Source organism: Armigeres subalbatus, unplaced genomic scaffold (assembly GCF_024139115.2).
Source record: "Armigeres subalbatus isolate Guangzhou_Male unplaced genomic scaffold, GZ_Asu_2 Contig1310, whole genome shotgun sequence".
Taxonomy (NCBI): domain Eukaryota; kingdom Metazoa; phylum Arthropoda; class Insecta; order Diptera; family Culicidae; genus Armigeres; species Armigeres subalbatus.
This window is the reverse complement of record NW_026942078.1, coordinates 95,879-119,020: the sequence shown is the minus strand read 5'-3', so window position 1 is coordinate 119,020 and position 23,142 is coordinate 95,879. Positions and strand designations below refer to the sequence as shown.

General features: G+C 39.4%; 1 protein-coding gene across 5 annotated transcripts; it reads left to right on the top strand.

Moving 5' to 3' along the window:
- Nucleotides 1-272: 272 nt before the first annotated feature.
- On the top strand, nt 273-22,817 carry LOC134202648 (FAM172 family protein homolog CG10038-like). Of its 5 annotated transcripts, none has more exons than XM_062677666.1 (6): nt 273-430; nt 583-697; nt 756-1,062; nt 21,770-22,130; nt 22,211-22,295; nt 22,561-22,817. In XM_062677666.1, the coding sequence occupies exons 1-6, from the start codon at nt 347-349 to the stop codon at nt 22,695-22,697; spliced, it is 1,089 nt and encodes a 362-aa protein (XP_062533650.1). In that variant the 5' UTR covers nt 273-346; the 3' UTR covers nt 22,698-22,817. The 5 variants fall into 5 exon arrangements, with proteins under 5 accessions (XP_062533650.1, XP_062533649.1, XP_062533652.1 ...); XM_062677665.1 differs by having other exon boundaries at nt 277-430; nt 544-697; XM_062677668.1 differs by having other exon boundaries at nt 372-512.
- The last annotated feature ends 325 nt before the right edge of the window (nt 22,818-23,142 follow it).

Below are 23,142 nucleotides of genomic sequence, written 5' to 3'. Positions count from 1 at the left end.
CAATTTCGTTAGCGGCTATAATTCGGTTTTCTACTGAATTTATAATAACTAAAATATCTTTCGTGGAGCATGATTGATACGTTTGAGTGCGTTTTGAGAGTTTTCCCATATGGGAAAGCTGTCAAAACGTACGCAAACGTATTTATTCTGCTCAGCTCTTGAATCTCAAATCTCCGTGCTTTCAAGAGTGCGTCCTACGGTTTAAGTTTTCAGTGACGGGTAGTGACCAAAGAACGTGTTCCTTGATTTGACATTAAAATACACGAATTAAGATAGCAAAACAAAATAAAAATCGCTCCGGCGTTTTGATTTTGATTGTTTCGGGCGTCTCAAACTGCATTCTCTCATGATTGGTCGACTAGCGTTTGGTGGACATCGTTATCGAAAAGTGCAACTGTGTTGTGCACCGCTGATAAACAAAATAAACAATGTAAATGCAACACGTCTTATTTTGCAATGTTATTCAATCACAACAGTGCATTTTATATAATTGCTTTGCTGGGTGCAGTTCAGTTGGTTAAAAGAAATTTTTTCGGTTTACAGAGCAAAACTAAAATGCAAACTGTGCTTCGTTTCTTGCAGCCCCTCTGGAGTTTAATCGAAGCTAACAGTGAAAGCAGGATGTTCTCATCGAGTTCGGGAAAAGCAAGAACCTATCCAACTACTTTGGAAGGATTCGGCTATGGCTTCAATACAGGTTGGTTGCCTTGCTGAAGTGCGATATGGTTTCTTCTCATGATCGGTTTTATTTTTAGATGGCAAGCTCAGACAAATCGATAAGGAAACAGGAAAATTGACCGATAAAGGGTTCGATTTCAATATTTACACTTCTGCACAGGAGAATCAAGCTCACTATGAAGCCCTGGGTGAGACAATCACGGATGCTGTGTATCAGAAGCTGGAGAAAGATGTAGGATTGAAGAAACTGTTTCTTCCCAATGATGTTCCACACGAAGAAGCGACATTCATTTTCAGTACGACAGAGAATCTCGTAAAACCTAAAAAGTTGTTGGTATTGATCCATGGAAGTGGAGTTGTTCGAGCAGGGCAATGGGCTAGGAGGTAAGTGCAAAACAAATATTCCAATATCTTCTGACGAAACTGCACTCTGTCAAACTAAATATCCACCTAATGGTAATAGAACCTTTTTCGTGGATTATTAGATGTAAGGGTAGGGTTACCATTCTTGTACCGTGGACCCCCGGTAATATGACCGTTTTTAATCTGAATACTTTTTAATTTGAACCTTGTTCGTTTGAACATCGTTTATTAAAAATGGTTCAAACGTCATTTAGCACGTGGAATCGAGACAAGAAAAATGAAACATCGTAAAATGGAACGCAGCATCAAAACAATCCAACAAAGAGAGCAGCAAGAAACAAGTTTTTCTGAAGCAAATAGAGTAAACAGAAGTGGAAATTAAAAATGAACCCCGTTGATTTGAATGAAGTACCATTCAAATTATCGGGGGTCCACGGTAGCCTAAAGGAGGACACGTCCTGCTGTTTTCAATAAAAATCGTTTAAAAATAGTTAACAAAGTACGACAGTTTTATATATTCCGCCTCGGTGCTAGACAATGATACGCTTGTTTGCTTCCGACAGCACCATTCGATGAGTCCGCCTCCGAATTTGAGCAAAAAACCAGTATTGGATCTTCAGTCCGCAACTTCGCCTACCCAGTCAGCGTCTACGAAACATTCCAACGTTAACTCGTTTTCAGCTCCCTGATGCAACCCTTTTAAGAAACAAAGCACCTTTTTGGCTTCAATCCAGTCCGCTTTGGTTTGCTCTGATACACGACGTGCGAGGATAAAAGTGCCTAACGAAATATCAGGACGGCTATTGATTGCAACATACAACAACGCACCTTTGGTATTGTCCTTTGTCCTCTCCTCCTGCGGCTGTCGTAAGTAGCGACTCGCCATTGGTACTCGTGAAGTGTTAGCATTCTCCATTCCAAATCAAGTAGTTTCGAGATGTGCATTACATACGACACACTGCTCTTGAATCACCGCTCCCGTATCCAGAGGGCTGTTTGATGAAAATCTCCTCCTATAGCTCGCCATAGAGATATGCTGTTTTTATGTCGACGAACAACTACCTGTTGATGTCGTGACCACCGCTGCCAGCAACGTCCCATTAGCGAATCAATCGCTCATGGACCCGCTGAATGCCTACTGCAAACAATATCTTTGCGCTGACCAACATGGTTTTACAGCTGGCCGTTCAACAACCACTAACTTGTTGTGCCTAACGTCGTACGTCACGGATAGCATGACTGCACGCACTCAAATGGACTTGATTTACACCGATCTTTTAGCAGCATTCGATAAGCTGAACCATAAAATTGCAATCGCCAAGCTAGACAGACTTGGAGTCGGTGGAAATCTCCTCGATTGGTTTCGATCATATCTGACCGGACGCCAGCTGGTGGTTGCTTTAGGCGATTGTGGCTCAGATAGTTTTCGCGCTTCGTCTGGTATACCGCAGAGCAGCCACTTGGGGTCATTAATTTTCCTGCTTTACTTCAACGATGTTCACCATGCAATCGATGGACCACGGCTATCCTTTGCGGACGATCTGAAGATATTTCGCATCTGCTCAATAGCCGATTGCCAATCCCTCCAAAACCAGATCACTGTGTTTGCCGACTGGTGTACTCTGAACCGACCGGTCGACCCGGCGAAACCCGTGCAGGAGAGATTGGCTTAATAATACCTAATTTTGTTATTGATACCATACTCTATTATGAACTAGCCCTGCATAAGAGGCAAAATACCTGATACCCTACCCCGTTACGCTTGGATATGGATACTCTGAAGTAGTGCGTAACAGTGTAAATCCGGTCATATCGCCAGGCTCGGTACAACACTGAAGCTGACAATATGACGTCCCTAACCCCGAATCCCAAGGTGTCAGGCGACCCGTGCTGAGGGGATGAATGGCCTGGGGAGGTGAAACAATTAGCCATGCAGTTAACGGAGCCTGTAATGCTGGGTAGACACTCTTTGTGTTGCATTACAGAGTAAGATCTACCACACTGTGCTCTAGTTCTTACTATTCTTGTTAATACTTATGAGTGATGGTCGGAAGAGTATGGATATGGAACGACTATAATTTGCTTTTAGATAACCCATTTTTCGCGCCTTTTGGATGGAGTCAATGGAGTAAATTGTAAAAACGTAACTCAATCTTAGGCTGGTTTTCGAAACCGACGACATGAATCTCCAAGCTCCAGAGCGCTGATTAATTAGGAAAGAAGCGGATACGAATTTGGTGGATCTGCTGAACCCTCTGACTGATAAGAGCTTTGTGTAAAGGTGAGATTCGGAAATGCCAAACGCAATGAAATCAGATCTCTATACAAAAACGAATTCGGAACTCATAAGAAGAAGCAAAAATATGTTTGAACTTCAGTACCGATGCATGGTAAAAATCAGTATTATCCCACTTATTGTTGAGCCGAAACTGATTGAGGGGCGCGCCTTTGAAAGTTGGTACCGTGAAGTATCCTAATTTCGCGCACTTAAGATCTGACAAAGTTAAAACGTTCATTAAAACCCAGATTAATCCACCTAGCGGTGATGGCGCCTTTCTCGCGCAAAAGGTAATAAATGTAACCTTTACGCTTACACCTCGATGATGTACAAGAATTAAGAAAGGCAAAACAGTTACACCGTCTAATGTTATGATAGAAAATTTACACTAGTAGACGACAGATGGCGCTGCCAAAAGTTTCTCGAATTTCCTATGTTCGAATTTTGACTTTCGGACAATTTCATAGTACTATGAAACTGAACGAAGAGCATAGGGTAAAGTGCCCAATAGTGGACCCCCAACCAATAGTGGACCCTCCAGCCATTTTTGCATTATTACAGCACAATGTAAACATTTTGCTATGAAATTCCATCGGGAGAACCTACCTTACAGTTCTATGATTTGATTACATGCATTGGAAATGCTATGGAAAGTAAAAATAGATTTTTTTTTTACAATTCTATAAAAAATAAACACGAGTGTGTCCATTATAGGAATATTTTGGGGGGTCCATAATAGGGAAGAAGAACGTCTCGAAACGGAACATAAAAATCAAATGAAGTGTCGACTATAGGGAAGCAATTTCCTATTATGGACCCCCAGGGGGTCTACTATAGGGTGAATTCAGTCAGACTTTAAAATGTTAATTTCAACGAATAACGTCGAGTATTTGCGTGTTTCATGTATGTATCGTGAAGAGGAGATGCATAGCTTGATGTTAAATATCACGCAGAATTAATATTTTCAAAATTTCCTCTCCTTATGCCAGGAAGAGCAAAATTTTCCTACTAGGGGGTCCACTATTGGGCATTTTACCCTACTTACGCCTAAATGCGTGCAAAACGAGTATCTTTATAGTACGATGAAACTCTTAATGGGAAGCCACGGATAAAATATTCATAGATGCAAGACATTTTTCATAACACATTATTGTTCTATGTGACTATGTCTCATCACTATTTTAATATTATCTATTTTTTGCAATTTGCAATTATTATGAAATTCAATAGTGATCAACAGCGTTTTAGTCTCTGTCGGATGCAACTTGTTGCAAGAAAATCGGTTAAGAGTTTCTATGTGAAAATTTGGCTAATGTTTTTTATGGCATTTTGTGCACACACGCACACACATACACACACACACACGCACACACGGACAGACAGACATTTGTTCAGCTCATCGAGCTGAGTCGAATGGTATATAACACTATGGGTCTCCGGGACTTCTATCAAAAGTTCGATTTTGGAGTGAAATGATAGCCTTTCGGTACAACTTAGTTGTACGAGAAAGGCAAAAACATGTAGTGGCCATTTGGAAACATTTGCTACTGCATCACGTAGTAGAAGGATTCTAGGTTCTCAAAAAAATGTTACTTGCAAATTTTGCTGCTATTTAAAAAAAATTGGAGTATGAATCCGAGACCGTTGTATGCTCTTTATTTCGCGCAAGAAAATAGGATAGTTCCTAATTTCGCGCAAAAGTGTTCCTAACTTCGCTCATGTTTGGAATTGAATATCGTTATTGGTTTGATGAAATATAATCAATTAACCAATAGAAGCATGCATCCATTGTTCAAAATATGCAGATAACGGTATCAGACAGCCGTCAGTGACCCATTCTTTAGTCGAAATGGTATGTGCCTATATTTCGACCCTGGAGCTTTGCTTAGATTTTACTTTATGCATTTTAGTTGACACAAGTCATAATTCCTAAAATATCGTTTGCTTCTGAAATATAAACCATATTTTAAGAAAAAAGGCATTGTATGAGCAATGTTTAGCTGGTGTATAAAAAAAGTTTAAATTTTCGAGACGTCATGAAAGAAAGTCTTAAATTCCGCTATCTCTATCTCATAGGACATCTTCAAATATGTGTTTTATTCAAGACATCTTCAATATTATGAGAAGACAATGTGAGCCACCCACCGCGAGTTTGCATCGGTGGTGACGAAATCGAGGTGGTAGAAGAATTTGTGTACTTGACTGCCGAAAATGACACCAGCAGAGAAATTCGGAGACGCATAGTGGCTGGAAATCGTACGTACTTTGGACTCCGCAAGACGCTCTGATCGAATAGAGTTCGCCGCCGTACCAAACTGACAATCTACAAAACGCTAATTAGACCGGTAGTCCTCTACGGACACGAGACCTGGACGATGCTCGTGGAGGACCAACGCGCACTTGGAGTTTTCGAAAGGAAAGTGCTGCGTACCATCTATGGTGGGGTGCAGATGGCGGACGGTACGTGGAGGAGGCGAATGAACCACGAATTGCATCAGCTGTTGGGAGAACCATCCATCGTTCACACCGCGAAAATCGGACGACTGCGATGGGCCGGGCACGTAGCCAGAATGTCGGACAGTAACCCGGTGAAAATGGTTCTCGACAACGATCCGACGGGCACAAGAAGACGAGGTGCGCAGCGGGCAAGGTGGATCGATCAGGTGGAAGATGACTTGCGGACCCTCCGTAGACTGCGTGGTTGGCGACGTGTAGCCATGGACCGAGCCGAATGGAGAAGACTCTTATATACCGCACATGCCACTTCGGCCTTAGTCTGAATAAATAATAATAATCTTCAATATTATATACATTATCGAAAAAGCTGCTGTAGTTTTATCTTAAGTTTAGCATCATTTTACACATCGCACATTTTAGCATCATTTTACACATCGGATTTGGTAGCTATTGCAGGCACTGATCTATAAGATTTTTCACGTCAACATTAGTCGATGTTGGTGGTTATCCGCCTGAAAATTAGATAAAAAGCTTATGGGAATGAACTTTTCGGGTTCTATTCAGTGTAAAACTGTCCTGTGTATTATATTGCTTTTGTTTCATTAGAATGTTGCAAATGAAACTACGCAACAACAATAAACGAAATTAGGCACCATAATTACTCTCATATACCTAATTTCGCGCACAAAGCGAAAGTCCAAATAAACACAAAATACATAAAATTTTACACTTTTCAATAGTAATGACGAATAAACATATCCAACAGAGCATAATGGATACAAATATTTCCAAAAAGTAGCCAGTTTTGTACAGTAAAATCATTTGTTTACTTGGGTCATGTTCTTCGTCGCTGTGCTAAGCACAAGCAAATATGGCGGTCGATGGGAGGATCAAATTGAAATAATTTTATTTGGTGTACTAAACCAAGTTTGTTTTTCAAATTTTTTCGTGAAAAACATTCAACAACAATGATATTTTGTAATCCTCCAGATTTTTCAATTTTGACTGGTACCTAAATATTGAAAAAAATTAATGATTTTATAATGCGCGAAGTTAGACGCGCGCGAAATTAGGGCACATCACGGTATAAGCCAATTTTCGAAAGGTTATAAATAGCGGTACCTTAATCTAAAGAGGCCTTACATTAAGCTTGAGAAATATATGAATAAAAAATGACTACTTCATTTCTTCTCAATAGAAATGGAGCAGAAAGACATGCACTAAACAAATGACACGGGTATACTACAAAAGTTCAATGAAATGGACGCAGTGGTTCATCCCGAACAAAAAAAAATACCTGAGGAATAATACCAAAAATTAATATGCACAATACTTGAGCCATAACATAGTTCAATTTCAATACCAAACGAATAATAATTGGTTATGCATTTGGTAGGGGAAAAGACGGCTTTGGCAGGTTTTGTTCTATTATTGGCAGGGGGGTTTTGTCGACCAAATTTTATGAAATTTGGCCACAATATTCTTTGATATGCAAAGAATGTTTAGGCCAAATTTGAGCATAATCAGTCATAAAAAACCCTGACAATAATAGAACAAAACCTGCCAAAGCCGTCATTCCCCCTATTATAATTCAATTTAAAAACTGATTTTGTTATGGCTTAAGTATTGTGCATATTAGTTTTTGGTATTATTCCTTTGGTATTTTACCTCTTATGCAGGGCTAGTTCATAACAGAGTATGGTATCAATAACAGAATTAGGTATTATTGAGCCAATTTCTCTTGCTCAGGTGACCGTCGCTGATATTATACAAGAAAGGATCGATTGTCCAGACATTCTGCAACAAATTAACATTAACGTGCAACATCGGCCATTGCGTAATATTGAGACTTCCCCTTCGCCGCACTAACTATGTTGTGAGCAACGCACTGAACAGAGAGTTTTTAGTAGGGTGGCATCTATATTTGACTACCAATTGACAAGAGATGCGCTTCGCCGTAGTTTTGTAAATGTTTTTCGTCGTATTAGCTGACGCGCCATATGCAAGATAAGTGTATTTTAGTCCCATGACAATTTGATTTTTCGTTGTGATTTTACTGTTTTGTTAATTAGTTATTATTGTAGTGACCATACTAGTTTTAAATCATCATTAGGATTACGAACAATCTGTTGATGTACACCATAAATAAACAATAAACAATAGACGTGCTTCGTCAACATCTTCCGGCTGCTAGCTACTGTTAAAACCGTGCGGAAGGTAGTCTTGGCGCGAAAATTTGATCGTACTCGCTTTCAAATCTTTTACATAACCCTTGAGCTACCGCTACGAGCCTGGCTTTAAAACGAATGACATTCCCATCAGCATTTTCTTTGAACTTAAGCGCTTGAGCCAATTGCTCGACGACCGGAAGGCAACTTGACAATATCCCGTTTTCTTGTACCGAAGCTATTTTTTCAGCCATTTCCCCTTTCCACTTATTGCTCGCAGAAATAGCCATAGCTTCTGCGGAGTTGCTGAGTTCACTAAAACCGTTGAGGCTAAACCAATCGTTTCTCGAAATCTTTCCGGTGGTACTATAATGTTCCTTCTAGCAGACCGCCTCAACTCATTACCTTCCGGATGCTCCTGAAGTAGTTCGTTCTCCAAACCCAAGAGGCAACTATCACCATCGGCCGAGCCTTCATTGCAACCGGTTGCGCAGATCATTTTTAGACGTACCTCCGAGGCGTACTAAACTTTCTCCATCAGCCTCTTGCTCGACTGCCTGTGGCTTTTCACAGCTGATCCCTGTAGGTTTGGTTTGGTCGAATTCCGCAACCCGTACATCCCGACTCACCCCTTTTTTTTCCTGTACGTGTGTCCAATAGGCTGTATGCCCTCATCTCTGAAGAATAACCAACAAACGTGAACCTTTCAGTCTCAACTTTAAACTTCTTGCGTTTTTGAGAAGGCAACACACCCAAAGACTTTCATTCTCTTTAGATTGGGCTTTCTACCGAACTAAATTTCAAAAAGATTATTGTCCACAGCAGCTGACGGCAACCTGTTCTGAATATAGGCAGCAGTGTTCACCGCCTCCGCCAAAAATCGATTGGGCAACACTGCATTTTGTTCAGCGTTCTATTTTTCCGCTATGCCGCTTAATTATGTTGAGGGGCATACCCGGCGATGTATTCTGACTTTATTCCCTTTATTGCTGGTGTACTCACCTCCTCTGTCCGAATGAATGACCTTTGGCTTTTTACCCAATTGATTTTTAGTGAATCTGACGTATTCTCGTATTTTTCTTTCAACCTCCGACTTTTCCTGAAGAAAAGGCATCATTGTGTACTGTCGTGACCGGACGAGGTTCCTAACCTGACCGTTCGTCGCAACAATTGTCGTGACCGGACGAGGTTCCTAAGCTCGACCGTTCGCCGCAACAATACTCAGCAAACTGACTTCCGTCGTCGATTCGTTCTGACACGAACTCGAGAAAACCAAAAACATTTTTGCGTTACCATGGAGCTCAAATTAGCTCAATACACGTTGATTCGAGTTACTCAATAAATGAGTGCATATCATTAGAACATATGTCAAATGCAGATTTCAAGGGATTGATGGTAATGGCATTTTGCTAAAATAACTTTATCATAACTTCTAATGCCAATCTTATCCACTACATGTACCTGCTATGATCGTCTAGTATAGTCATATAGTACGCCCGGAGTCGTTGCCATCGGTCCGCAACACAGAAGGACCAATCTTCAAAAAGACGGTCAAAAACCACTTTTTAAAGTGATCCAAATTGATAACTTGAGTCATGGGTTGTTAGTAGAATACTTGACGATGATGTAAACATAGTTTTGAGTCATTTTATTCGGATGAATCTTACCTTTACAGTCAATACAAGTTGAGCATGTTGTCGATTTTTAATTCTGTTAAATCTTGTAACATTTATCTTACTGCTTCATTATGATGGCCACAACGTATACATCGCCCAAGCCTATTATATTTCGCACCATTACAAAGTGTAGCTCTAAGGGCCGATTTCTTCACCTCCGCTTAACTCTTAAGCGGTGCTTACCTATAAGCCCTAAGCGGAGGTGAAGAAATCGACCCTAAAACTAATAAAGCCACGCTTAAACGTTCGTAAATTATTATTGATCGCGCAGAAAGTACTCGGTCTTTATTATGTATAAAATTATTATTGTATTATCTTGTTGTTATATTTATTTTAAATTCAAAAGGGTACCCATCGGTACCCATCAATGAAATTCACGCTGAAGCTTATTTTTTTTTGTCAGGAATCCAATCCTGAAGAAATTAGGTTTCGCCACTCTCCGCCCGCTCAGTTATTTCGGTTTTACTGGCGGTGGTCCTTTCGGTCTTGCCAATCAATTTTGATAAATGCAGCAACGCACAATTTGTTTTCACTTCTCTTTCTACTTCTCATTTGCCCCATTGCAATGGTTTGACATCAGCTTAAAATTGTCTAGGGGTCGTACACTTATTACGTGAGCTTTTTCTGGGGTTTTCAACTCCCCCTCCCCTCATGTAAGATTTCTTTCATATAAATGATTTTATTTATTTACATGGTGCGTAAGAAAACGACAGAAGCCATCCTACACTCCCTCCCCCCTAGGTGATTACGTAATATGTATACGCCCCCTGGCACCATTTGTTCTAGTCTCACGCATACTTTTGTTGAGAAAATCCCACGTGATCATTAGTTCTTACAGGCTTCTGCGCTCTGAGATTTTGAAAATATTGATAATGAAAGCAGGATAAACTATCAATTCATGTTATGTCTAGTCGCAATGGTTAATTTCGGGAGAGGATTTTACTCTGTAAAAAGATCATGAGTTTTTCACATGAATCGTAATATCAAGTAACAACTTGCGCCTCTACAGCTTTACTTTGTTTAGGGACGAAACGAAACCTATTCCATATGTTTACAATTTCTAACAATAACATAAATTTTTCGATAGCACTGCGGTGAGGCGGCTGAAATCGGTAATTGAATACCTGTGGAAATGCTCATTTAAAGAGAATTCTACATTGGCGGCGCCAGCCATTGATATTTGATAAGGCACCACTTGGTGCAAGCACGTTGTTTTAGAGAACTATAGCGTGCTTGCGACGACTGCTGCCCCACTTCTTGCTCCGATAGTTGTACTTTAGCTTGATTCCGAGAAGATGAACCATATATTCAATGAAAAATCACAATATGTGGCGCTGCTAGACCATTTTATTCACTTCTAACATTTTTGACCGTCTTTTTTAGAATTGGTCCCACTGTGCGCAAGCGTCGCTATATCAAATACGCTCTTGGAAATTTCCTCAGCTACCAGTGGAAATGACGGCCACAGGCATTACACGTAATTCGCGAAGTCGAAGCAAAATTCTTCACACAAACAATGACAGTTCTTTATGGGTTTTTGCAAAAGATATTTTAGTTACTACATAAAGATTGTCGCTGTCGTCGCTGTCCGGAACATCTTTTGCTGGCGAGGATAGGGGAGCTAAATGTCAAAGAAGGAAAATCCATACGATTTGACAGGTATGTACCACACATGTTTCGGACAGCAGAACAAAGGGAACCGAAGCGACAATCTTTATCTAGTAACTAAAATATCTTTTGTTTTTGCAGTAGAGCAACAGAGAGGAGGAGATGGCGGCCATGTTTCACTCAAACTCTGATAGATAGCAATGCGATTTTCCATAGGAGGGAACAGCAGAATTTGCTTTGACTTCGCGACTACCCCCAAAGAGTGAGGCATGGCCAGGCATTGAAAAAAATCAGATCATGAGTAAAAATCGGCTAAATTTATGCCAACTTGATGCTCTACTGCGGTCTAATTGCTGATGCTTTCTAGATCGTTGAAATTTGGCGTTCGTTGATTCAATGTTTGAAGATCTTCATTGCTCACCAATATGAGACAACTGAGCAAGGCAAATCACTTGGTAACCTAACAATGAGTGTTGTTACCACACGCTGTTAGAAAAATCTTTTCAGACATTAGGAAAATTAAGTCCGATATAAGAATGGAACTCTGATACACTGCATGGGAGGCTTTGATACTTTCTCTCCTCCATCGCAGCTACTTGAAAGCAGAGTGAATAAAGCAGAACACCTGATGTGTTTTGGTTTTATTCTAGTAGAGTGAGCGTAACACAAATGCTCCAATCGTAGCTTCCCTGGATACCATACCAAGTTTGACTTGGCGAACTCTGTTGCTCGTTGTTTACGCAGCAACGATCGCTCATAATCATTGTTTGGTATCCATCTGAGCAAGGCTGTTCACTCACTGGCATAGGATGCTATGATTCAATTAGATCAATGCTCGTCCACTTCACTTACGCTTTCAATGCCTGGGCATGGCAGAGTGGCATACAAGTAAGCCTCGCATGGTCGGTAATGGTAAAATGATTGAAGTCTCGCTAAGTCGGGGGCAGATACCTCTGCGGCACCTCAGAATTAGGGGACGCCTCCGGCTTGGCAGACAAGTGGTATTACTCCGGTGCAGGACGGATGATTATCACACTGATTGGGGACCGACTGGGCCGTGCGGTAAGACGCGCGGCTACAAAGCAAGACCATGCTGAGGGTGGCTGGGTTCGATTCCCGGTGCCGGTCTAGGCAATTTTCGGATTGGAAATTGTCTCGACTTCCCTGGGCATAAAAGTATCATCGTGCTAGCCTCATGATATACGAATGCAAAAATGGTAACCTGGCTTAGAAACCTCGCAGTTAATAACTGTGGAAGTGCTTAGTGAACACTAAGCTGCGAGGCGGCTCTGTCCCAGTGTGGGGATGTAATGACAATAAGAAGAAGAAGAAGAAGATGGGTCGTGAGATGCCAACTCTATTTACCTCCTGCAAAGTATCTGGCCTTCTAGGGGAGAACGGTCCAAAATGCACCCCTGGGGCAAAATGGCCTCCCTCATAAAATCACTCATATAATCTGTTGTAGTACATTTATGAACGAATATTACCATTGCAATTCATAATTATTAAGAAAATTATTTTGAGCTTTTTAGTGGAATGTTTTCACCTGTCATAAGACGAGTTTATACAATCCCATTGAATTCCACCACTTAATTGTATCTTGACAGATACGTATTTCGACCTCAAAAGTAAGGCCGTCTTCAGTGTCTCGTACTTGACTCGACTCGACTAAGTCGAGTCAAGTACGAGACACTGAAGACGGCCTTACTTTTGAGGTCGAAATACGTATCTGTCAAGATACAATTAAGTGGTGGAATTCAATGGGATTGTATAAACTCGTCTTATGACAGGTGATTCATAAATAGTTATCCATCATTGAGCTCCATTGGAAAAATCTATCAAAATCCTTTCATATTCACTCAAATTTACCGATTTGCTATTCTTCAACCACATTCGTAAGATTGTAGCTCAATCCATTAAGAAAATACAAACAACCATGCGTTCACCATCATTTTATATGCAATTGAGTCATTTTAGACCACCATTCGGGCGTTTTGCCCCAGGCCTATTTTTAAAACATTTTTTAAATGCGTTAGAAAGTCATGAAAACCTTATTGTTTTGAATAGGAGATCATTGTGAAATGTAGCTGGGTTTGTAAATTTTGCACCTATACGTTGAAACGGTTGGGTATTTTTGTTTGTATGGGCGAAAACATCGAAAAAGCTTAAGGGGTGCATTTTGGACCGTTCTCCCCTACTTGTTGGTGATCTGGCGGCTCAGGTGGGCGAGTGTTTGGGCACATGTTGTACTTCCCGGGAAGTACCTACACCCAGCTAAAACAACTTGGGAATTCATAAAAACCACTTATGATTTGGCGCCGCAATGATTACATTTGAGAATCGTGAGTTTGGTTTATGATTCCGAAGGGGAAATGATTCCAAATAGGGTAAAATGCCCAATAGTGGACCCCCTAGTAGGGAAATTTTGCTCTTCCTGGCATAAGGAGAGGAAATTTTGAAAATATTAATTCTGCGTGATATCTAACATCAAGCTATGCATCTCCTCTTCACGATACATACATGAAACACGCAAATACTCGACGTTATTCGTTGAAATTAACATTTTAAAGTCTGACTGAATTCACCCTATAGTAGACCTCCTGGGGTCCATAATAGGAAATTGCTTCCCTATAGTCGACACTTCATTTGATTTTTATGTTCCGTTTCGAGACGTTCTTCTTCCCTATTATGGACCCCCCAAAATATTCCTATAATGGACACACTCGTGTTTATTTTTTATAGAATTGTAAAAAATAATCTATTTTTACTTTCCATAGCATTTCCAATGCATGTAATCAAATCATAGAACTGTAAGGTAGGTTCTCCCGATGGAATTTCATAGCAAAATGTTTACACTATTGGGCACTTTACCCTACTTAAAAGCTCCATAACTAGGATTTATGAAAATAATAATCAAACATTATAAGTATTATAAAGGTTTAGGGTCATTTGGCCGAATGTCGTTTGGCCGAATGCCATTTGGCCGAACGCCATTTGGCCGAATAGTTGAAATACGCTTTCTTACGAAGTGAGAAGTGAGTAGTGAAAAGCAAGAAAGAAGAAGGAAGAATGAAGGAAGAAATAAGAAAGAAGGAAGAAATAAGAAGGAATAAGGAAAAACGAAGAAAGAAGAAGGAAGAAGGAAGAAGGAAGAAGGAAGAAGGAAGAAGGAAGAAGGAAGGAGGAAGAAGGAAGAAGGAAGAAGGAAGGAGGAAGGAGGAAGAAGGAAGAAGGAAAAAAGAAGAAAGAAGAAGGAAGAAGAAAGAAGAAAGCAGGAAGAAGGAAGAAGGAAGAAAGAAGAAGGAAGAAGGAAGAAGGAAGAAGGAAGAAGGAAGAAGGAAGAAGGAAGAAGGAAGAAGGAAGAAGGAAGAAGGAAGGAGGAAGGAGGAAGAAGGAAGAAGGAAGAAGGAAGAAGGAAGAAGGAAGAAGGAAGAAGGAAGAAGGAAGAAGGAAGAAGGAAGAAGGAAGAAGGAAGAAGGAAGAAGGAAGAAGGAAGAAGGAAGAAGGAAGAAGGAAGAAGGAAGAAGGAAGAAGGAAGAAGGAAGAAGGAAGAAGGAAGAAGGAAGAAGGAAGAAGGAAGAAGGAAGAAGGAAGAAGGAAGAAGGAAGAAGGAAGAAGGAAGAAGGAAGAAGGAAGAAGGAAGAAGGAAGGAAGAAGGAAGAAGGAAGAAGGAAGAAGGAAGAAGGAAGAAGGAAGAAGGAAGAAGGAAGAAGGAAGAAGGAAGAAGGAAGAAGGAAGAAGGAAGAAGGAAGAAGGAAGAAGGAAGAAGGAAGAAGGAAGAAGGAAGAAGGAAGAAGGAAGAAGGAAGAAGGAAGGAAGAAGGAAGATGGAAGAAGGAAGAAGGAAGAAGAAAGAAGGAAGAAGGAAGAAGAAAGAAGAAAGAAGGAAGAAGAAAGAAGGAAGAAGGAAGAAGGAAGAAGGAAGAAGGAAAAAGGAAGAAGGAAGAAGGAAGAAGGAAAAATTAAGGAAGAAAGAAGAGGAAAGAAAAAGAAGAAAGCAGAAAGAAGGAAGAAGGGAGAAGGAAGAAGGAAGGAAGAAGAAGGAAGAAGGAAGAAGGAAAAAGAATAAGGAAGAAGGAAGAAAGAAGGAAGAAGGAATGAGGAGGAAGGAAGAAAGAAGAAGGAAGGAGGAAGAAGGACTACTCGTAAACTGAGGTCAATTTTTTTCAACTATTCGGCCAAACGGCATTCGGCCAAACGACTCGTTCGGCCAAACGGCATTCGGCCAAATGGCCTGACACCATTATAAACGATGTTGATGTATTCCATCACTTAAATTTTTGAGTTTTACAGTTGAAATGACATGAAATTTGGAAGTATTTATAATGGGAAATTTTATTACCAATGTGAGTCGTTTTCTTTTTTTTTCATGATATATTTTTTTTCTCATCAGAAAGAATTGCAAGAATTTTTTTTCGTTTGATTTGAAAATAAAACTGAAGTTTAAGACTTTAGCTATCAATGTTGGATAAATCAAACGATTCAGTATTGTATACACTAGCCTGGGACATGGATATATGAAAAAAATAAATTTTCGTTCCCTCATATTTTTCAAAAGCCTTTTGGGTCTTACAACGCATGTGCGAAATTTCAGATCAATCGATGAAACTATATTTTAGCGCCGGCGTTTTCATTTTCCATAGGATTTACTATGGGGAAATTTACCTTTACAAATAAAAAATTCCCAAGGTGTCCCATTATTCTCTAACGATAAATCGATCCAACTACATCATTGGAAATTTTACCATCAAACTTTCATTGGAAGACCGCAAAGTGATCCGACACTCGTGAAAAATGTTATTTACATAAAACTAATTGCTGTATGAACTCAAGGCTCATTGCACTTTTTGTTCCAGCATCACTGCCGTCTGCTGCTTGCTGTTGTTTGCACGAGGCACCACTATGCGTGGAGGATTCGCTTAGTATGAATGAAAAGCGGTTTACTAGGGATACGTTTATTGGCCTACTAGATAGAAGAAATTCAACCAAATTTCAATGAAGGTGTTTTTTACAAAAAGAGGTATCAAACGCACACTTTCCACACACCATGCAACGAAGCGACTATAGATGCGAGGTATAGGTTGGGGCCAATCGCGACGTCAATAGTTCGAAGCTAGTCTGAAAGGGGATTTTTTTGTTACTGGTATTCTTTAGGAAATTCTCTATATTTCCAAATTCTAACTTTCGAGAAGCTTTCTGGTATTTCTAAAAGACTTAGATATGATTCTTGTGATACTGATTTCAGAAGAGATTAATTTAATGAAGTAGCTTTGCTTCTTTGATATTTGATTGATTTGCTAATAATTCAAATCAAAGACTTGAATTGTAACTAATTTTCAATTTTGCAGAGGGTATTCCTTCGACTTTCGTGTCTTTTTTTGAATTATGAAGTGATGATTTATTTATTTAGTATACAATACTGTTTAATTGATGTTGATAGTTAATAGTTAAATTTTAAAATAATGGACTACTGTGAAAATAGTTCTTAATATCACTGTTGATGTTGTACACGAATATTTGAGTTCATATGTAGGAATGTGAAATAAAATAGATTAATTAATATGCTTCAAACCAAAATTTAAAAAAATCACTTGTTTATTAATATAACTGAGACAAATAGGCCATTTCAAAACAACCTTTCAAATAGATTCATTTTAAGTGCTTTCAAATTATTTTCTATGGGAAAATATATACTGACTTATCTATTTCTAAAGATCGTTATAATTTAATTTGCAGAATTATATAATTGATTTCTTTGCTAAATTTGTTTAATTGAATATCCATGATGTGACGTTGATTTAAAAAGGGATGTGGTGTAAATTTTGATGTGAAAATCATCTCTCATACAATCTAGATTTTTTTCTATAATCTGTATTAAAGAAATTTACAACTCGAGGCGAAACAAATCTAGGAATCTCATAAACTATTTCACAATTTAGAAAATACACAACTTTGCAAAAAGTGTCTCTAACCCGGTAGTCTTCGTTTTGAATTATCGGCATGTCAATCAAGTATCAACGCAAAAGAGCAAGTTCATTAAATTATTTTCTTCCGAAATCAGTATCACAAGTACACAGCAAATAGTTTTGAAAATTTAATGACTTGTAAAATTGCAGCTAATTCCATCAAACGAATTAACATTTGATATTCAATTCAATTTGACTGAGTTTTACAAGCAGGCACAGTTTGAATTTAATTCGCTTTAAAGGAACAATAAGATCGATTGAATATTGTGTTTATTTGCATGCTTCATATATGTGCATGAAAATACATTTAAAATCAAAACATTTTTCTATCTGTGTATCTTATCTAAATCTTTTAGAATTACTGAAAATCTTCTCGAATGTTATGTCGTTTTCGGTTATTGCTGGGTCGAACCTAGTTCTGCACCGGATCCGCTCTAACAGCTGTCAAAACGTTCGGTTATTCGTTCAGGTTGGATCGCGATCCGCACCAGATCCGACCCAAAATGAATGAGGTTCGCTCTGCCGATTTATCGAGATCCAACCTAGGTTCACCAATACATTCAAACACAAACTGTCAAACTGATGTTTATGTTTAAGCTAAAGAAAAATGAAAACGTAAAAGACACGGATGGGTATTTGATTTTGTTTGTTTCATTTGTTAAATTTATCAATTTTATTGCTCTTCCACGCAAAAATGGATTATTTTAATTATGTGCTGTCTTCAAGTTGCTCTGATGGTGAATCGTATTCAGATATCGACATATTTTTCGCTGATTACCTCAGATGATAGCTCCACTATAAACAAATTAAGGGTTGAAAATTTGGTTGAAAATATGATTCATAAAATGCAGTGACGAGAAGGTAGCTGCTATTTATTCACTATTACATTACGTTGTGTCGAACATAGGCTTTAGGTATAATTGCTCTATCAATGGGAAAATAGCGTACCAGAGTATCTGCCGCTATGAAGTTATTTATACCAAAATGTTCATACTATATTTTATTCATTATTGCAGTCTGTGCATAATTTGTTAAAGGTTACGGATTTGAAGAATATAAACATAATGTATTAACCCTGGCATTAACCATTTATAAGACTTTGGCAACTATATTGCCATCAACAAATTTATTGTATTTATTTATAAATGATTATTTATAAATAAAATCAAATTTTTATTCAGGAACAGTTTTTATACGAATTGAGCATAATTTTTCAGTGGAAGAAAGGTTTTTAGTTGTAATTCGTTAAAAAACCGACAAAGACATATTTTATCCCATTGATATTGATTATGTTGAATCTCCTGTTTAGATTATGTAGTGAAAAATTATTTTCCTCTCTTGTATATTTGGTTTTTGCAGTTTTGACGAAATCGCAATTTATCCCAAAGGGTCCCCTCTTCTTGGGAGAAAAATAGCAAAAAAATGCAAATAGCAAAAAATAATGCTGTTCAACTCTTGTACGATTTGATTCTTTGTATAAAATAAAAGGCTCCAAATCTCAATAAATGTTGTATCGGATTTTTTACAAAGTGTTTCCATATTTTCTTGTTCTGTTCCATTTCAATGACATAATTGATAATTCAAATTTACTGTAACACAGTCACTGTTACACAAAAAGCCATATAGAATGAGCATAACAGTTTATCGGGAAACACGTAATTGGCATTCTTTCACGGCAATCCACATTGCCGTCGTCATTCATCACAAGCTCCTAATCACATTAATTTATTGATGAAATAATAGTCATTTTGGTCATTAAACAATTAACAGAATAAACGTCTGATTTGCCCCATAATTCATAAAACAAGAAAAAAATAACACTAATAACAAAATTCAATAGATAAAATATGTCTGTTTCTGCCAGCTGATAAAAATGCGAATTGAAAACAAAACAGATGATAGGGATTGAGTTCTCACAAATACCATCATACTGACTCGATCCCGATTCGTTTTTCGTTCGGTTATTCAGAGTCGGGGTCGGACCTGACCCAGGTTTAAAACCGAAAACGACATTAGAATTTGGGAAAATAAAGAATTAAAAAAAACACTACCAAAAAAATTCCCGTTCAGACTAGCTTCAAACTATTGACGTCGAGAATGAGAAGCCCCAACCTATACCTCGCATCTATAGTCGCATCGTTGCTTTGTGTGTGAAAAGTGTGCGTTACATGCCTCTTTTTGTAATCACACCTTCATTTAAATTTGGTTGAATTTGTTCTATCTAGTAGAACGAAGACCCAAACAGCAAGGCCAGTAAGCGTATCCCTAGTAACCCGCTTTTCATTCATACTAAGCGAATCCTCCACGCAAAGTGGTGGCTCGTGCAATCAATAGCAAGCATAAGACGGCAGTGATGCTGGAACAAAAAGTGCAATGAGCCTTGCGTGCATACAGCAATTAGTTTTATGTAAATAACATTTTTCACAAGCGTCGGATCACTTTGCGGTGTTCCAATGAAAGTTTGCTGGTAAAATTTCCTATGAGGTAGTTGGATCGATTTACCGTTAGAGAATAATGGGACATCTTGGGGATTTTTTCTTTGTAAAGGTAAATTTCCCCATAGTAAATCCTATGGATAATTAAAATCGCCGGCGCTAAAATATAGTTTCACCGATTGATCTGAAATTTCGCACATGCATTATGGGACCCAAGAGGCGTGCAAAAACCATGCAGGAAGTGAAAATAAAATTTTGTCCCACCCTAGTGAGCAGTTAGTTGAGGAGAAAAATGCAGCATGGGCGAGATTGCTGCAACACCGCACGAGGGCGAACGAGGCACGATACAAACGGGCGCGGAACAGACAAAAGATTTTTCGGAGGAAAAAGCGCCAGCTCGTATACTGAGACCGTGAAGAGACGGAGCAACTGTACCGCTCTAATAACGCAGGAAAGTTCTATGAAAAGGTAAACCGTTCACAAGGGCCACGTGCCACAGCCCGATATGTGTAAGGATATAAACGGGAACCTTCTTACAAACGAGCGTGAGGTGATCCAAAGGTGGCGGCAGCGCTACGAAGAGCACCTGAATGGCCATGTGGCAGACGAAGATGGCGGTGTATTGTATTACGAATTGCATAAACTGTTGGGAGAACCATCCATCGTTCACACCGCGAAAATTGGAAGACTGCGGTGGGCCGGGCACGTAATCCGGTGAAAATGGTTCTCGACAACGATCCGACGGAAACAAGAAGGCGCACAGCGGGCAAGGTGGATCGATCAGGTGGAGGACGATTTGCGGACCCTCCGCAGACTGCGTAGTTGACGAAGTGCAGCCATGGACCGAGCTGAATGGAGAAGACTTTTGTGTACTGAACAGGCCACTCCGGCCTTAGTCTGGTAATAAATAAATAAATCAGGCATGCCGAGTCCATTTTCATCTCTCGAAAGAGCAGTAGGTTGTTGTTTTCGGTGCAAACCACGCGGTAGCTTTTCCTTGAACTGCGCATTGTTCTCGCTAGCGAGTATGTGACTGTTATCGTCACCGGGATGTGTGAAATAAAAAATACCATCGAGTTTAGCTTCCCGAATGGGAGCGAAAAACCGAATATGGGTGAAATTGTTCACTTTGTGAAATCTTCGGATACGGATTCCGGCCAAATGGAAGCGGTTTATAGGATCGCACAAGAAAAGGCTTTGTTTCGCTCCGTAGTGTTGTTTTTACGATATCTGAGCCTGTCAAATAAAGAAACTGAACAAAAGACATAACTGCAACTGGAAGAATTCAGATATCACGACGAGATACTAACAAATAGGGAAACGGTTCGGCACTTCATCCCATAGCTCCTATTTCCATCCCATCAAAAACAAAGCAATGAAAAGGAATTTGGTTTGTTTCTTATTTTTGTGATTTTTTTCACCAGTGAGCACGCGTGTTAGCAAAAATAAGCGACGAGATTGGTGCTGTATTTATTTGTTTTGCGATGAGATGAATATATGCTCAGTGAGATGGAAAACGGAACTGGCAACACTGACGATTAAATGTATGTATATGCACCCTTACTGAAGAAATAATATTTGATAAGAATAGTTTAGATTGTCGATTGGGCTTGTAGCTTGTGAATTGTGCTGAAACTAGTTTGTAAATTACGTTAAATAAATGATAAGTTCAATAATAATTGATAATTAAAAAACAAAATTCAGCTTTGAAGCTGTGTGAAATGGACACTGCTGTCAGAACCGTTTCTTTCAAGCCAGGAACAACCCATCGCAACACGCATGAAAATAAGCGAAACTGTTTTTGATTTATAATTGAAATTAAAAGTAAACATATAATCATATATTATAACTGTTATTTCTTCACAGCTTAAATATTCGTCATAAAACTATCCCTAACCTGCCCAAACTCGTTAGTCAGTGATATATATATATACTAGCAGTATATCCTACAGAACTTAAAACCCCTCTGGGTAAAGATGTTGTGAAGCCTTATCCTTTAGTCCCTGGAAATTCACATCGACCCCTGGCCCCCTCATACATCAATAAAAATAAATAAAAAAATAAATACTCTAATCCGAAATCTTAATTGCAATCAATCGATGCTTTGTTTAATGCTATTAATTTTTTCTTTTCTCTAACAGCCTTATCATCAACCATAGCCTGGAATCTGGGACACAAATTCCATACGTCGACAAAGGTCGCGAGCTGGGTTACGAAGTGCTGCTGACCAACACCAATGATAATTATCGGAAGGCATCCGATGGTGCTAGCAAGGGAATCAAAGGTAGCAGAAATCCCACGGAACATGCCGTGTCAGTATTCGAGAAGTACATCATACCTAGCGAGCCAGAAGCTGTTGCCATCGTAGCGCATAGTTATGGTGGCGTTGTTACAGTCGAATTAGCACAAAAATTTCCACAGTTTTTCAAGGAAAAAGTGTTCGCTGTTGGATTCACTGATAGCGTTCACTCGTCCTCGTTAGTTCCCGAAGTGTTAATTACGGTGTGTGATTCGATTATGAAGCAAATTAGCCCGGCAAGCTAATAATCGTTCTCCCTCGCACTTGTTCATTTTTTTTGCAGATTGGCCGCAACTGGGTAACCTCGAAGGAGCCACTCGACACAACGCTAACCATTTCTAAGCGCGACCTACCGCGATACTCAGCAGGTAAGCCCACTTGAGCACGTGGCGATGTTCGCTTAATGGAAGGGGGTTATTATTCTGATTTGCATGCGTCGCCGATTGGTTCTCTCAGGGGTGGAGTGCATGCTTCAAGCCAAGTGTGTTGTTGATCGTAGTTGAACGAATATGCAGTTACAAATGAATACGCCATTTAATTACAACGCTCTTAAAGCGGATTCACAACTAATTTGAAATTAATTGTTATAAGTTCAGCTGATAAATATTATTTGTATTTATTTTCCCATCTTAGGTCACATCAAGCACGAGATGACATCTTACACCTGCATGGATGCGTTATTCAAATTCTTCGAGCAACGTTACGAACAGTTTAAGGGTGCCTCCGATTCTTCCGGACCAGATACAAAGAAGGCAAAAAATGAACTTTAACTGTGCCAGCCGCTGCACCTGAAGATCTTTTGTATTCCCGGAACGGAACAGGGGGGGAAGAAATCATGATGTTGTAAACTTTTCGTGTCTGCCGCAAATAAAATTAAGTCCAAGAAAGTACTTTGCATGGCATTGTTCTTACACTCACTAAACTTCTTCAGCTCAAGTGTAAATTAAAGTATCTCTTAATCTTAATTCGATTTCCTCGTTGTCGTCGTTCGTCTGCTGAAAGGAGCCAAGATGCTTTTCGAAGAAGTGATTTGATTCCGGCAATGGCAGTTTATTTACGCAACAATTATTCAAACTAAGTCCTGATGACGGCGGTTATGGGTCGGGCTGCTGCTCGTCGTCGTCGCAGTGGTCGGTACGGGTGTGGGTGGAAGTTATCTTGATGATTTGCTCGTAGAACGCCACTAAAGTAAATGGCACCCATCGAAGCACAAAG

Excerpts from the sequence above, each read along its gene's own strand:
- LOC134202648 (XM_062677665.1), top strand. The coding sequence starts at position 347 with ATGATTGGTCGACTAGCGTTTGGTGGACATCGTTATCGAAAAGTGCAA. Across the intron at positions 431-543 it reads TGATAAACAAAATAAACAAT|AGCAAAACTAAAATGCAAAC; the intron begins GTAAATGCAACA and ends TTCGGTTTACAG. Across the intron at positions 22,131-22,210 it reads TTCCCGAAGTGTTAATTACG|ATTGGCCGCAACTGGGTAAC; the intron begins GTGTGTGATTCG and ends TTTTTTTTGCAG.